Source organism: Somniosus microcephalus, chromosome 1 (genome assembly GCF_052327205.1).
Source record: "Somniosus microcephalus isolate GS21.2 chromosome 1, FLI_Smic_1.0, whole genome shotgun sequence".
Taxonomy (NCBI): Eukaryota; Metazoa; Chordata; class Chondrichthyes; order Squaliformes; family Somniosidae; genus Somniosus; species Somniosus microcephalus.
Genome location: NC_140987.1, coordinates 83,873,126 through 83,888,779, shown reverse-complemented (window position 1 = coordinate 83,888,779; position 15,654 = coordinate 83,873,126). Strand labels below are relative to the sequence as shown.

Genomic DNA, 15,654 nt, shown 5'->3' with positions numbered 1-15,654 from the left:
AGCATTTAATGTTTGTTCCTATTCCTTGTTGTTCCTCCCAAAAAGCTGTACTTCACACTTCTTTGCATAAAATTGCAACTGCCACCTGTCTGCCCATTGCACTAATCTACATCCATGCCCTCTGAAATCACACACATGAAGCTAAAACTGACCAGTTGGTCACACCTTTCACTTTTGGGCTGGAGTTGGGAAAGAAGTGCTTGCAATTTAAATAGTTTATGGAAAATATTAGTTGAAGTCCCAGGCAAGGCCCACAACTATTTATCATTTATGTCTATGCTTTACTGTGCCATACCCAATTTGAATTGTGTTACATCAACCAAACTATATTCAGAATCAGAACGATAGCAAAATACTGCGGATGCTGAAAATCAGAAATAACAACAGAAAATGCTGGAAAAACTCAGCAGGCCAGGCAACATCCGTGGAGAGAAAATAGAGTCAACGTTTCGGAGGAACTCTATTTTCTCTCCACGGGTGTTGCCTGGCCTGCTGAGTTTTTCCAGCATTTTCTGTTGTTATTTCAGAATCAGAACCATGTGCAGCTTAGTTTGAAAACCATTCATTCTTATTCCACCTTAGGATAGTTAATCACAAAAAAATTACAGACTTTTACTGTTTCTATGCTTATGTCACATTCTGTCAGCAACACTTAGGCTTTTCACTAGAATTCTATCGTATCAAATTATCTTCGGCCCTCAAAAAGTGTTACCAATACCAAATCCTTATTGATCATGGTGCTCATCACAAGGCATAAAAAGGACAAGCAATTGCTTCATGAGCCTGCCCTCAGGAGAATTTCTTCCTTAAAAACATGTTTATCAATATTCATTAACCCAAGATGGAGGAGAATCGTCAGCATTGCCCACTATTAATCAAAAAGTTATCAAACCCAAATCAGATTTTCCAGCAAGGAAACTTCGCCAAGGTTTACTCCTGCAATGTAGTAAGTTGTATGATATACAAGTAAGGAAGTTATTTTCTAGTTTTCTCTGGTTACCTGTTTATTTATTACCCTGGCCGCTCAAGCTTTGGCATCTGGCTTTTCAGTAACAGCATTTAAAAACCAACAGTCTTGTGTTTAGAAGAATATCCAAATATAAAATAAATGGAGCTTTCGCGCTCTCTACAGATGCAGTCCTAATGCTCCTATAAATTTTTGGATTTATTCTCCCACCTGTGAGGGCTAATTGCACGCTGCATCAATTGCTAACAGTTTACTGAAAACCCAACATTCTGGCTTAAACAGCTGCAGGAGAACCATTCCGCAAATACATCAGCAGATAGCTCTCCTTGAGAGAGCTGAGAAACATGCTTCCTAGTAACTTTTCCTGGACTGCCACAGTAACCCGTTTATTGCATCAACTGTTTAATGTAGAGCTTTGTGAACAGGTAGCAGTTTTGTTTTAACTACATGGAGAGGAATGGGGTACACTAGAATTATTTTCCCAGTTTGGTTGAAAAGAAATCCAATATAGTGTTAAATTGTTTCAACAAGTTAGCATTCAAGTTTTGCTTGTAATCAATACCACTGATATTAAAGTTTGCAGCTCGTGAAAGAACAGTTGGAGAGAAACAGGTTCCCCCAAAAAAACCAACTCGTGCTTGGCAAGAGAAAGGAAGCTTCTGTAGTTTTTTGTTCTGCTTATCTACCACCACAATACATTACCAGTACAGTACAAAGGTCTCAGCAGCAGCTCTGTGTAAATGAACAAACTTCTACAGGTTTCCAAGCAAGGTTCATTATGTTTTAGGATTCCTGTTTATAGCAACAATAGCTAGTACTTCCATTGCTGAAAAAGTAGCTTCATCTTTTTAGGCTTCACAATTACAGGATACAATAATTTATTCATAGCTGCAAATTTGCTTACTTCACCCACCCCACACCCAAAAAGTCTTTAATGCCTAGCCTTTGTTTATACAATTCTAGCATACAGTAATATAAGATGCTCAATCTACATCACATTTAAACTACTCCGGAAAAGGAGCAGTCAGTTTAAATACATCCACATTAAAGAAAGGAAAATTTATCCGTTTAAAAGCGTACAACAGGTATATCCCAGGCAACATGCTCCCAATTCTGCTCATACCACTGGGCTGCAGTTCATGTACATTTGGTGAAAGAGTGCCCATAGCGGGCATACAAGACCCCATGTATAAATTTTGTGTTACAGATGTTGATCTGGCTTAGTATTATCAGTAGAATTAGCAGTGTCACGTCAGTTCATTTTGTCTTGAGGAGACAAAAAAAACAAGTTTATGAAAAAGTACATGCTGATGTATTATCACAACGGTGACTTTAAATAAGCAAGTACCCTAATATATAGCCTAAATCGTCGTCTGATTGGAAGAATAAGTTTAGTCATATCCATTATGTGAAATACAGCAATAAGACTTTGTTTGACTTCGTGTGCATGTATGGTTACAATCTTGTTTGTCGAGAGCAAGAGCTTATTTATGGGAGTGGCCTTTGCTGCACAAGATTAATCACAGGAGAGCCCAATGGATTTAACAGAATGCTTTGTTTTATAAAGCAAGTTGAACCTACTGTGTGCTTGCTCATTTGCAAATGCTAACTAAGCTATTATACTGCGATGTGGGTTTAGAATGAAGAGAATGTTCAAAAGTAAAATAGTTCCATTAATTAGAATGTGATGTCACCTGTGGAAGTGTAAATAAAATGGCCAACGAACTGGCTAACAAAATGGCTTTGCATAAGGAATGAATTGCATTTCGGAAAGGGAGCAAAGAGGAACTTCAGCTTCGCAAAATGCAAGCATAGCAATAATAAATGCAAACTCAATAAGAAGGAAGAGGGACACCTGCTCTTTGACCTGTGGTTTAGTATTAAAGAACAATAAAGGTCACGAGGGCTTGACTGCTAGATGGAAGATTGAATCATTGCAGGATATGGTTAACTAGCTATTGTACGGCATCCAATCGCGATTCGGCACCTCAAAGGCATACGCTGCAGTAAGACAAGACAGGAACTTGTGATTCAGATGGTCCGACTGGTAGAGATAAGAAGCGGAATTGAAAGAATAGGCTTTGTTTAATGCAAGTTGTTTTTTGAGAAATGTGTGTTGCTAAACCAATGATGTACTATCCACATATTATCTGGAACTTGTTTACTCCAATGTATAAATATGAGCCTCTTGTAAGCGTTCGTTGAAGTTGTAGTATCGACCTTTGATTGTACTGCTCTTCCCTTGTAACAAGTAAAAAAAAGTATGGTTTGCCAGTTACTGTGTGTCTGAGTCTTGCTCGAACTTTGACACACCCTTACAAAATGTGGAAGATATTTACTGGCAGTGACATCTTCAAATATTGTGTAAAAGCCCATTACAGGAAACTCTCTTAACCGACAAAATTCAGGATTAGGTTCAGGTAAGTTTTACTATATACTAGTGGCCGTGCAACAGGGACTCCTGGATCTGTGGCTGTGTAACCGGGACTCCTGCACAAGTGCAGTGTAATCGGGCTCCTGCACCTGTGGCCGTGTACGGGGCTCTCGTATCTTGGTAAGTATACCTCTCCGTAATCCGGACTTTGATCAACCGGCACCACGCCGGTCCCGGATAAGAAAGAGTTTCCTGTATTAGAGTATTCCTGTGACAGAACTAAATACACAATGTGGTTTTTAAATCAGGTTTGTTTTAGACTTCAGGAAAACTACACTTGCATTACACTTGCAGATTACAGCCTGAATGCTTTAAGCTAAAAATACAAGTACTGAGTTTATTTTTAAAAAGACATTACATGTCAGAAACTAGTGGAATTCTAGTTTATACCTACAACCTCCTATGCAGCTTAAAGTCTGACGGAGACATTACACTTCCTTCCACTGTAAAAAGAAAATTGTATTTAAATACAAGGTTCTCCAACAAAAGCAAAGGTACAGTACAAAACAGTAACCAAATCATTGAAGTTCTGTTTGGAAGATCGTCAGATAGTTAATCTGCAAAACACATTGCCATGAAATAAGTACTGCATCTTTTTCATTACTGTTTCAGATACCATAATGCAGAAAACTGCAAAGATTATCCTTACCATGCCACAGTTTAAGTTCTTATCTACTTTGCAGAAAGTGTGGGGTGGAGTTTCTCCTTTACTGGTAACAATAACACAGATGTCTGTCACAGCCAAAGAATTCTGAGGTCTGTTCAACGGAGCCCTCCGATGGGTAATGAAGATTCTCTGAGAGGTGGCTGAACTGTTGTTAACATTGGCACAACGGCCAAAAGGAGTTGCTTGCAAGATTTCACAGCCTGGAATTAGACGTTCCTTCCCCTCGTACAAAACCCTAAGATGAGAAAGAAAAATATTTCTGCTTATAATTATTCTACCATTGTGTTTGTGAATTAAAAAAGTGAAACAAGTATAGAGCATCTGGAACAGTGTTAAAAGCACACATTGCGATTCTCCACTTTCAGTCTAGCCAGCAAACATGGTCAACATGCTCCAAGTTAACCTCAATCGCACCTGAATCCAACTAATTGAAGGGACGGATCGGCATTAAAGATCGTTGCTCATCACTTTTGTAAAAGATCCTAGTTGATACAGAATGATAAATGCGCTTTAATATTTGAGCATTGAGTGTGCAAATGCAAAATTTTAACTCAAAATTAATTAGATTCAATTCCATATTAAAATCAAGTGTAATGAGGTTCAGTAACCAGTGTCCTCCAAAAACACTCAATGCACAGAAATAGTTGATATCAGATGGACTTCAACTTGCATGGAGTATTTTTCAATATTCAAGTGTGCCTTAATTTCATTGAGGGAGTTCAAAGAACCTTATGGATATGCAAGTGCTACCAAAAAGTAATCTCAATAACCATTTGTGGATGTGCATCAAGAATAATATTGGCAACATGGTTGTTTTTTTACTATTCGTTACCATTTAAAAAGTGGAAAGGATTAAACGTTCAAAATATCAAGCTAAGTTTAAAAAAAACAAGAACGCCCTAAACATTTCCAAACATTACAACACTAGGCAGACTAGAGTTAAGCAGAATCTTCAGAAAATCACAGCAACACAATGCTTTTGGTGCTCGTCTTTTTATCACTAATGCAAGTCACTGCAGAAGAGCATATGGATATAAGGCATGATCAGCTCTACTGCAGCTCACAGGAATAAATCGTTAACGAAACTACCAGCTTCCTGAAGGGTACAGTTGAATTAAAATTTCAAATACTAGTGTGAAGCAGTAACAGTTAAATACTTGATAACCAACATGCTCCATGGTCAAACAACATTATCCAATGCACTGGCAAATAAAGCAGGAGGAACAGCTCCTTTGATGGCTGAGTTTACCCAGTGAGAAAAATGAGCCATACTGACAGCAAGGCCACAAGTTCAGCTCCCAATCTGTTCAACGTTTATTTATATAGCACCTTTTAACATGGTAAAACATCTCAAGGTACTTCACAGGTGTTATCAAACCAAGTGTGACAGAGCCACATAAGGAGATTAGGAGAAGTGAAGTAGGTTTTAAGGAGCGCCTTAATAAAGAGGGGCTGAGGGAGGGAATTCCAGAGCTTGTGGCCTAGGAAGATGAAGGCACAACTGCCAATGGTCGATCGATGAAAACTGGGTATGCGCGAGGCCAGAATTGGAGGAGTGCAAAGCTGAGGGTTGTAAGGCAAGAGGAGGTTACAGAGATAGGATGGGGAGAGGCCATGGAGGGGTTTGAAAACAAGGATGAGAATTTTAAAAATCAAGGTGTTGCTCGACCAGGAGCCGATGTAGGTCAGCGAGCAGAGGTGATGGAGGAACAGGACTTGGTGCGAATTAGGGTAAAGGCAGCAGAGTTTTGGATGAGTTCAAGTTTATGAAGGTGCAAGATGGGAAGCTGTCCAGGAGAGTATTGGAATATTCAAGTCTAGGAGGTTACAAAAGGCATGGATGAGGGTTTCAGCAGCAGAGCAGCTGAGGCAAGGGCAGAGGCAGATAATGCTGCAGAGATGGAACCAAGTAGTCAAATAGGACACCAAGGTTGCAATAAACTGGTTTAGCCTCGGACTCTGGCCAGGAAGAGGGACTGAGTCAGTGGCTAAGGAACAGTAAGCCGAGCTCAGCTGGGCAGCAGTCAGAGCATTACAATTGCTCTTAGCACCCATGTTCAGAATTGGGAAGTCCAATTCAGTTTGTGTACCTGATGACCATCGAGAACTGCCCATGTGCTGTTTTCTGGGGCAGACAAGACAAGGTTCAGCTCTGAAACCTCTACAGGTGAATATCCTGCTGACTCTCAGCCACTTCAGAGGCAAGTGTGCTCCTACTGATCCAACCATCAGCTTGGCTCACGGCTAGCACACTTGCCTGAAATCAGAAGGCTCTGGAGTCAAACCAGAACTGGAGCATACACCTCTAGGTTGACACATCAGTGCAGCAGTGAAGGAGTGCTGCATTGTCAGATAAGACACTAACTCAAGGTTTCTTCTGCCTGTTCAAATGGACACCTATTCAAAGTAGGGTATTGAATTCTCAGTATTCTCACCAATATTCATGCATCAACTAACACCAACAGCAGACTAACTGATCAATCTTATTGCCATTTATGGGAGCTTGCTGCACACAAATTGGCTGACAAGTGGGCCAATAAAGTAAGTGTATCAACATGTCAGGAGTAATTCATCGGCTGTGAAGCACTTTGGGCAGTCCGGAGGGATATGAAAAGTGCAAAATGAGCACAAGGATCTTACTTTACTGCAGTGTGACTGGCTCTCACAGAACTATACCCCAAGGAGATAACGTCTTCACAAGTGGGGAGAAACTGGAAAGAAAATTGAAACTTCAGACAAAAAAAACATTTACTGCAGCATGATAACCAAATGCAAACCTGCTTTGAAATCTTTGGTAAAATTTGTACCCTACAAACATACGGAAATATTTATTCAACAATCCTGCCTGATGCACTTGACATTATGTTGAACTTTGGTCCTTGAAAACCTTAGGCAAATCCACCAAAGTATCTTTAATGCAAAAAGCAAGTCACAGAAAGCACAATATTAAATTTAAGATGAGCCATAAGCTTGGAATACTAACTCCCCCATGTATGAAGTCACCACATGTAGGAAGAGTGCATGAATACATCAAGGTGTATCGTGTCTGCAGTGTATACTATCTACAAGATGTATTGCAGCAACTCACCAAGGTTTCTTTGATAGCATCTCCCAAACCCTCAACCACCAAGAAGGACAAGGACAACAGATGCATGGGAGCACCACCCCTCCAAGTCACACACCATCCCAACTTGCAAATATATCCTCGTTCCTTCAACGTCGCCTGGTCAAAATCCTGGAACTCCCTATTTAACAGCACCAGGGGATTACCTTCACCTCACCGACTGCAGCGGTTAAAGCCAGCGGCTCACCACCACCTTCTCAAGGGAAATTAGGGATGGGCAATAAACGCCCATATTCCATGAATAAAAAAAAAGGTTCCTTGGCATTGATGTGCTCAAAGACAGTGAAAAATGTCATTTTTCCTTACTCACTAAATGAATAAAATTTGTTCCCTTCACACACATACTATCAATTATTCAGTACATGTGACATGGGGTGAAACAGCCTGCTCTTGGAAGAAGCATTTGGGGGCGGGGGGGGGGGTCATTCAGGATCATATGGACACATAATTCTTGTCCAATGAAGTGGTATAGGGGATGGGAGTGAAGTAGCACTATGTTCCATTTCTCTTCAAGTTTACAAGACTGCAGGGAGAGCTTGCACACAGGCCACAGGTGCTTAGGCCTGCATACTGGGAGTTAAAAAAAAAATGACTGTTATTCTGGAAAGGTGTGGGGCCAAGGGAATGGCAAGAAGCAGTCTCAAAGTGAAACACAAAGCTGCTTTAAAAAAAAAACCCTCTTGTATGTAGTTTATTTGATCATTTTACTGTCTAAATTACCCCAGATAAAGTTTATTTTATACAGTTTTGATACAACTTATATATTTATATAGCGCCTTTAACATAGTAAAACATCCATTGGTACCAACGACATAGGTAAAAAGAGGGATGAGGTCCTGCAGCAAGAATTTAGGGAGCTAGGTGAAGGATTAAAGAGCAGGACCTCAAAGGTTGTAATCTCTGGATTACTCCCGGTGCCACGTGCTAGTGGGTATAGGAATAGGAAGATAGAACAGATGAATGCGTGGCTAAAGGGATGGTGCAGGGGGGAGGGCTTTCGTTTCCTGGATCACTGGGTCTGCTTCTGGGAAAGGTGGGACTTGTACAAGTCAGACGGTTTACACCTGAACCAGAGGAGGGGAACCAATATCCTTGCGGGGAGGTTTGCTAGCACTGCTGGGGGGGGGGGGGGGGGGGGTTTAAACTAACTTGGCAGGGGGATGGGGTACAGAGTGGAGCTATAGTAGGGGGTGATTTACAGCCAAATACAGAGGAAAAAACAAGTCAGCTGGGAAGGCAGAGCAAATATGTGAAGGCAAAAGGGAATATGGCAGGGCTGGAAGGCATTTATTTTAATGCAAGGAGTCTTGCAAATAAGGTGGATGAACTGAAGTTGTTGTTGAACACATGGGAGTACGATATTGTTGCTATCACGGAGACATGGTTGAGGGAGGGTCAGGACTGGCAGCTCAATATTCCGGGGCATAGAATCTTCAGGCGAGACAGAGGGGGGTGTAAAAGGGGAGGGGGTGTTGCAATATTAATTAAGGAGTCAATTACTGCTGTAAGGAGGGACGATATATTAGCGGGTTCCTCTAATGAGGCCATATGGGTAGAACTTAAAAACAAAAAGGGGGCAAGCACTTTGCTGGGAGTGTACTATAGGCCCCCAAACAGTCAGGGGGAGATAGAGAAACAGATATGTAGGCAAATCTCAGAAGTGCGAAAATAATAGGGTAATAATAGTGGGGGATTTCAACTTCCCCAATATAAATTGGGATAGTCAGAGTGTGAAAGGCTTAGAGGGTGCAGAATTCTTAAAGTGCATCCAGGAGAGCTTTTTGAGCCAACATGTAGAAAGTCCTACAAGAGAGGGGGCGGTACTGGACCTAATTCTGGGGAATGTAGCCGGGCAAGTGGTGGAAGTGTCAGTAGGAGAGCATTTTGGAGACAGTGACCATAATTCGGTGAGATTTAAGGTGGTCATGGAAAAAGACAAAGACGGCCCGGAAATAAGGGTTCTAAATTGGGGGAAGGCCGATTTTAATATGATAAGGCAGGATCTGGCCAAAGTGGACTGGGAGCAGTTACTTATAGGAAAATCCACATCAAAACAGTGGGAGACTTTCAGAAGGGAAATAGAGAGAGTACAGCACCAACATGTTCCTGTAAAGGTCAAGGGTGGGACCAACAAGCAAAGGGAACCTTGGATGACAAGGGATATACAAAAATGCATTAGAAATAAAAGGGGGGCTTTTGGCAGTTACAAAAGACTAAAGACGGAAGAAGCCCTAGAGGAGTATAAAAAGTGCAGGGGCATACTTAAAAAAGAAATTAGGAGGGCGAGGAGGGGCCATGAAATAACACTGGCGAGCAAAATAAAGGAAAATCCTAAGATGTTTTATAAGTATATTAAGGGCAAGAGGATAACCAGGGAAAGGGTAGGGCCCATTAGGGACCAAAGTGGCAATCTGTGTGTAGAGCCAGATGAAGTAGGTGGGGTTTTAAATGAATTTTTTGCATCTGTGTTCACTATGGAGAAAGACGATGTAGACATAGAAATCGGGCAAGGGGACTGTGACATACTTGAACATATTAGCATCGAGAGGGAGGAGGTACTAGCGGTTTTAGCAGGCCAAAAAGTGGATAAATCCCCAGGCCCGGACAAGATGTATCCCAGGCTGTTGTGCGAGGCAAAGGAGGAGATTGCAGGGGCTCTGACACAAATTTTCAGAACCTCTCTGGCCACAGGGGATGTACCAGAAGACTGGAGAACAGCTAACGTAGTACCATTATTCAAGAAGGGTAGCAGGGATAAACCAGGGAATTACAGGCCAGTGAGCCTAACATCTGTGGTAGGGAAATTATTGGAAAAAATTCTGAGGGACAAAATTAGTCTCCACTTGGAGAGGCAAGGGTTAATCAGGGATAGTCAGCATGGCTTTGTCAGGGGTAAATCACGTCTGACCAATCTGATTGAATTTTGAGAGGGGGTGACTAGGTGTGTGGATGAGGGAAATGCTGTGGATGTGGTTTACATGGACTTCAGTAAAGCTTTTGACGAAGTCCCGCATAGGAGACTGGTCAAGAAGGTAAGAGCCCATGGGATCCAGGGTGCCTTGGCGCGTTGGATCCTAAACTGGCTGAGTGGCAGGAGGCAGAGGGTGATGGTCGAAGGTTGCTTTTGTGACTGGAAGCCTGTGTCCAGTGGGGTACCTCAGGGATCGGTGCTGGGTCCCTTGCTGTTTGTGATCTACATAAATGATTTGGATGAGAATGTAAAAGGTATGATCAGTAAGTTCGCAGATGACACGAAAATAGGTGGGGTGGTAAATTGCGAGGAAAGCCTCAGGCTACAGGACGATATAAACGGGTTGGTCAGATGGGCGGAAAAGTGGCAAATGGAATTTAACCCTGAAAAGTGCGAGGTGATGCATTTTGGACGGACAAATAAGGCAAGGGAATACACAATGAGTGTTAGGACCCTAGGAAGTACAGAGGGTCAGAGGGACCTTGGTGTACATAGATCCCTGAAGGCAGCGGAACAGGTAGATAAGGTGGTTAAAAAGGCATATGGGATACTTATATTCTATGCCTCGGCTAATGAAGGCAAGAGCAGGGAGGTTATGATGGAGCTGTACAAAACGCTGGTGAGGCCACAGCTGGAGTACTGTGTACAGTTCTGGTCGCCTCACTATAGGAAGGATGTGATTGCTTTGGAGAGGGTGCAGAGAAGATTCACCAGGATGTTACCTGGGATGGAGCGCCTCAGCTATGAAGAAAGACTAAACAGGCTGGGGTTGTTTTCCTTGGAGCAAAGAAGGCTGAGGGAGGACCTGATTGAGGTGTACAAAATGATGAGGGGCATAGATAGGGTAGATAAAGAGGAACTTTTCCCCTTTAGTAGGGGGGTCAATAACAAGGGGGCACAGATTCAGGGTAAGGGGCAGGAGATTTAGAGGGGATTTGAGGAGGAACTTTTTCACCCAGAGGGTGGTTGGAAGCTGGAACTCACTGCCTGAAAGGGTGGTAGAGGCAGGAACCCTCAACATTCAAGAAGCATTTGGATGAGCACTTGAAATGCCATTGCATACAAGGCTATGGACCAAATGCTGGAAAATGGGATTAGACTGGACAGGGATTGATGGACGGCGCAGACACGATGGGCCGAAGGGCCTCTTTCTGCGCTGTAAAACTCTGACTCTATGACTAAAAGAGGAAGGAGAGGTAGCAAGGTGGAGAGGTTTAGGCAGGGAATTCCAGAGCTTCGGGCCTAGGCAACAGAAGGCACGGCCACCAAAGGTTGAGCGATTATAATCAGGGATGCTCAAGAGGGCAGAATTAGAGGAGTGCAGATATCTCAAGGGGTTGTGGGGCTGAAGGAGATTACAGAGATAGGATGGGGCAAAGCCATGGAGAGATTTGAAAACAAGGATGAGAATTTTGAAATCGAGGCGCTGCTTAACCGGGAGTCAATGTAGGTCAGTGAGCATGGGTGATGGGCAAACGGGACTTGGTGCGAATTAGGACACGGGCAGCCGAGTTTTGCATGACCAAGTTTACGTAGGGTGGAATGTGGGGGGTCAGCCAGGAGTGCATTGGAATAGTCAACAGGTAACAAAGGCAGGAATCAGGGTTGCAGCAGCAGATGAGCTGAGGCAAGGGCGGAGACGTGCGATGTTACGGAGGTGGAAGTAGGTGGTCTTTGTTATGCCGCGTATGTGTGGTTGGAAGCTCATTTCAGGGTCAAATATAACAAGAACAAAAATCTTGTCTGCTTCATAGCACTAATAATGGTCTCTGAACTTCAGTGCCATCAGTCATGAGTATTTTTCCATTTCTAGACAGGGGAGCTTACAAACAGCAAGTCTCTCTGTACACTATGAAAGGACAATCTTGCTGTTAAACGTGTGGTGGTGTTTTTTTTTTTTTTTTTTTTTATAAACGCAGAAGGGAACCTCAGATTACACTCTGGAGCCCTGCAGCCAATTAAGTGAAGCTCTAATCAAACACTCTAGATTGAGCCCTAGGCTCCCAAGATGGTAGTAGTCCTCTGCGAGAAAAAGTTTGATATACATTACACTGTCCAAGCAACTTTAGGAACAAGCACGTTAGCCTGAATTGTTTAGTTTTATGCGAATTTCTTGTAAGCGTTACTTAAATTGGTACAAATCAATGTCGATGAAAAAGATGGCAAATCAAAGTTCTAAATATTGAGTCTGTTTATTGGATGTTTGTTATTTCCCAGGTTAGAATTGGTAACCAAGGAAAAAAATTGGGCAATTGGATTGCTGCGTAACCATCCCTCACTGGTACTTCGTGACTGAAGCAAACTGCTGTGACTTCATTCATGTTTTGTCAATTGGACATTTACTAGTAATTTAACAAATAGTCCTCACTTCAACCAACCACTGTTTTTAACCCTACAGACTATTGACATCCAAAATTAAGACCTCAGATGCAATGATTCAGAGGCCACACTTTGACATGAAGCCTTCAAAAGATACCAGACAAGAAATTATGTATATTATGTAATCACCAAGCCAGAAGAATACCACTGAAGTCTGAAAGGAAGCCATTTCTAAATTTTAATTCATTTTAAAGATATAAAAAAACTTACATAAATCAGTTATGTTTAGTTTCCTGCCAATGCTCAATACACCAAATTCATCCAAACTAAAACCGTACATCTCTACACCAGGTAACTATATTTTATAGCTGTAGTTGCACACGAACTAAATCAACATTTTTCTCAGCAATGCATCCACAACTTCCTATGTGTGAATGCAAAATTTTCACCCTCGCCCACACCCCCCACCCCAGCCAGATCTCCACAAGAAGAAATTCATATCCTGCATCAGGCCCAATGGATTGAACCACACTGAATAACTAGCATAACAAATTCCCCACAGACGAGTTTGTAAAGGCACTTGTCAATGCTGCACTAAGCCACACAGGCCAGAGGGTAAAACGTTTGATTCCTGGATCTGTGCTGAATTGGCTGATTGCAGCAAAAATAGCAACTGGGGCACTGCAATTGGTCCCAATACCTGTGACTAGGGAAGAGAATAAAAAGCTTCAGAATTATTGATCCTGATCATACAGTGACCCACTAGAAGTGCATGTGTACAGGCTTCAGATAAGACAGGATTGCACTCTTCTATAATGCCCAGAGTCAAATAGCTAGCCAAAATTCACTGTCCACGGTCACACAAAGAATGGCCTCTTGGGTGTTGGCAGTATTTCAGCAAACAACATTGGACACCAGCAGGTTTTAGTGCCTTCGAGAGAGGAGGGAAGAAACATGGACAAAATTTGGAAGGCCAGCCTAACAAGGTAGATTCTTGTCAAGTTCCAAGTTCAGGTTTTTTTCATTCACACACCCCCCCAAAAAAATTAAGAAAATTGGATTACTGCCTTTAATTCTCTTGCAGCTGTTTCTTTATACTCAGATTTTGGAGCACACACACATTAAAAGAAAAAAGTGGCAATTTCCAGGGTGGCGAAGGCTGGGAACTCAACATCCAGGGGTATTCAATATTCAGGAAAGATAGGCAAAAAGGGAGGTGGGGTAGCATTACTGGCTAAAGAGGGGATTAACACAATTGTAAGGAAGGATATTAGCTCTGATGTGGAATTTGTATGGGTAGAACGGAGAAATACCAAGGGGCAGAAAACGTTAGTGGGAGTGGTATCTAGACCTCCAAACAGTAATGCAGAGGTCGGGGATGGCATTAAAAGGGAAATTAGAGAAGCGTGCAAAAAGGGCACAGCAGTCATCATGGGTGACTTTAATCTACATATAGATTGGGCTAACCAAATTAGTAACAATACTGTGGAGGAGGAATTCCTGGAGTGTTTACGGGATGGTTTCCTGGACCAATATGTCGAGGAACCAACCAGAGATCAGGCCATCTTAGACTGGGTATTATGTAACGAGAAAGGATTAATTAGCAATCTTGTTGTATGAGGCCCCTTGGGTCGGAGCGATCATAATATGATCGAATTCTTCATTAAGATGGAGAATTAAGTAGTTGACTCAGAGACTAGAGTCCTCAATTTAAATAAAGGAAACTACGATGGTCTGAGGAGTGAACTGGGTAGTATTGATTGGGGAATGTCACTCAAAGGGTTAACGGTGGATAGGCAATGGCAAACATTCAAAGACCGCATGGATGAACTACAGAATTTGTTCATCCCAGTTTGGCATAAAAATAAAACAAAAAAGGTGACTGAACCGTGGCTAACGAGGGAAATTAGGGATAGCATAAGATCCAAGGAGAGGACATATAAATTGGCCAGAAAAAGCAGTAATCCAGAGGATTGGGAGCAGTTTAGGATTCAACAAAGCAGTTCAAAGGGATTAATTAAGAAAGGGAAAATAGAATATGAGAGTAAGCTTGCGAGGAACATAAAAACTGACTGTACAAGCTTTTATCGATATGTGAAGAGAAAAAGATTGGTGAAATCAAGCATAGGTCCCTTGCAGTCAGAATCAGGGGAATTTATAATGGGGAACAAAGAAATGGCAGACCAATTAAATATATATTTTGGTTCTGTCTTCACAAAGGAAGACACAAATAACCTCCCAGAAATGTCAGGGAACATAGGGTCTGATGAAAGGGAGAAACTGAATGAAATCAGTATTTGTAGGGAAATGGTGTTAGGGAAATTGATGGGATTGAAGGCCGGTAAAGCCCCAGGGCCTGATAATCTACATCCTAGGGTACTTAAGGAAGTGGCCCGAGAAATAGTAGATGCATTGCTGATCATCTTCCAACATTCAATGGAATCTGGAGCAGTACCCATGGATTGGAGGGTAGCTAATGTTACCCCACTATTCAAAAAAGGTGGTAGAGAGAAAACGGGGAATTACAGACCGGTAAGCCCGACATCGGTAGTGGGGAAAATGCTAGAGTCCATTATAAAAGATGCAATAGCAGAGCACTTGGAAAACAGTGACAAGATCGGACAAAGTCAACATGGATTTACAAAAGGTAAATCGTGCTTGACTAATCTACTGGAATTTTTTGAGGATGTAACTGGTAAAATAGATAAGGGAGAACCAGTGGATGTGGTGTATTTGGACTTTCAGAAGGCTTTCGATAAGGTCCCACATAAGAGATTAGCGTGTAAAGTTAAGGCACATGGGATTGGGGCCAAGGCACTGACTTGGATAGAGAACTGGTTGGCAGACAGAAAGCAAAGAGTTGGAATAAACGGCTCTTTTTCCGAGTGGCAGGCAGTGACTAGTGGGGTACCGCCAGGATTGGTCCTTGGACCCCAGCTATTCACAATATATATTAATGATCTAGACAAGACATGTAATATCTCCAAATTTGCAGACGACACAAAGCTGGGTGGGCGTGTGTGCTATGAGGAGGATGCCGAGAAACTACAGGATGATTTGGACAGGTTGGGTGATTGGGCAGAAGCATGGCAGATGCAATATAACGTGGATAAATGTGAGGTTATCCACTTTGGTGTCAAAAACAGGAAGGCAGATTATCTGAATGGCAATA

The 15,654-nt window shown here is 42.2% G+C and overlaps 1 protein-coding gene across 4 annotated transcripts in view; it reads right to left on the bottom strand.

The window, feature by feature from the left end:
* dennd4c (DENN/MADD domain containing 4C) overlaps window positions 1-15,654 on the bottom strand; it is a 169,390-nt gene that overhangs the window by 92,288 nt on the left and 61,448 nt on the right. For all 4 annotated transcript variants that reach the window (XM_085983916.1, XM_085983930.1, XM_085983920.1 and 1 more), the window contains exon 3: window positions 4,051-4,303. In XM_085983916.1, the coding sequence (XP_085840042.1) occupies window positions 4,051-4,303 (253 nt within the window). The remainder of the gene's footprint in view (window positions 1-4,050; window positions 4,304-15,654) is intronic.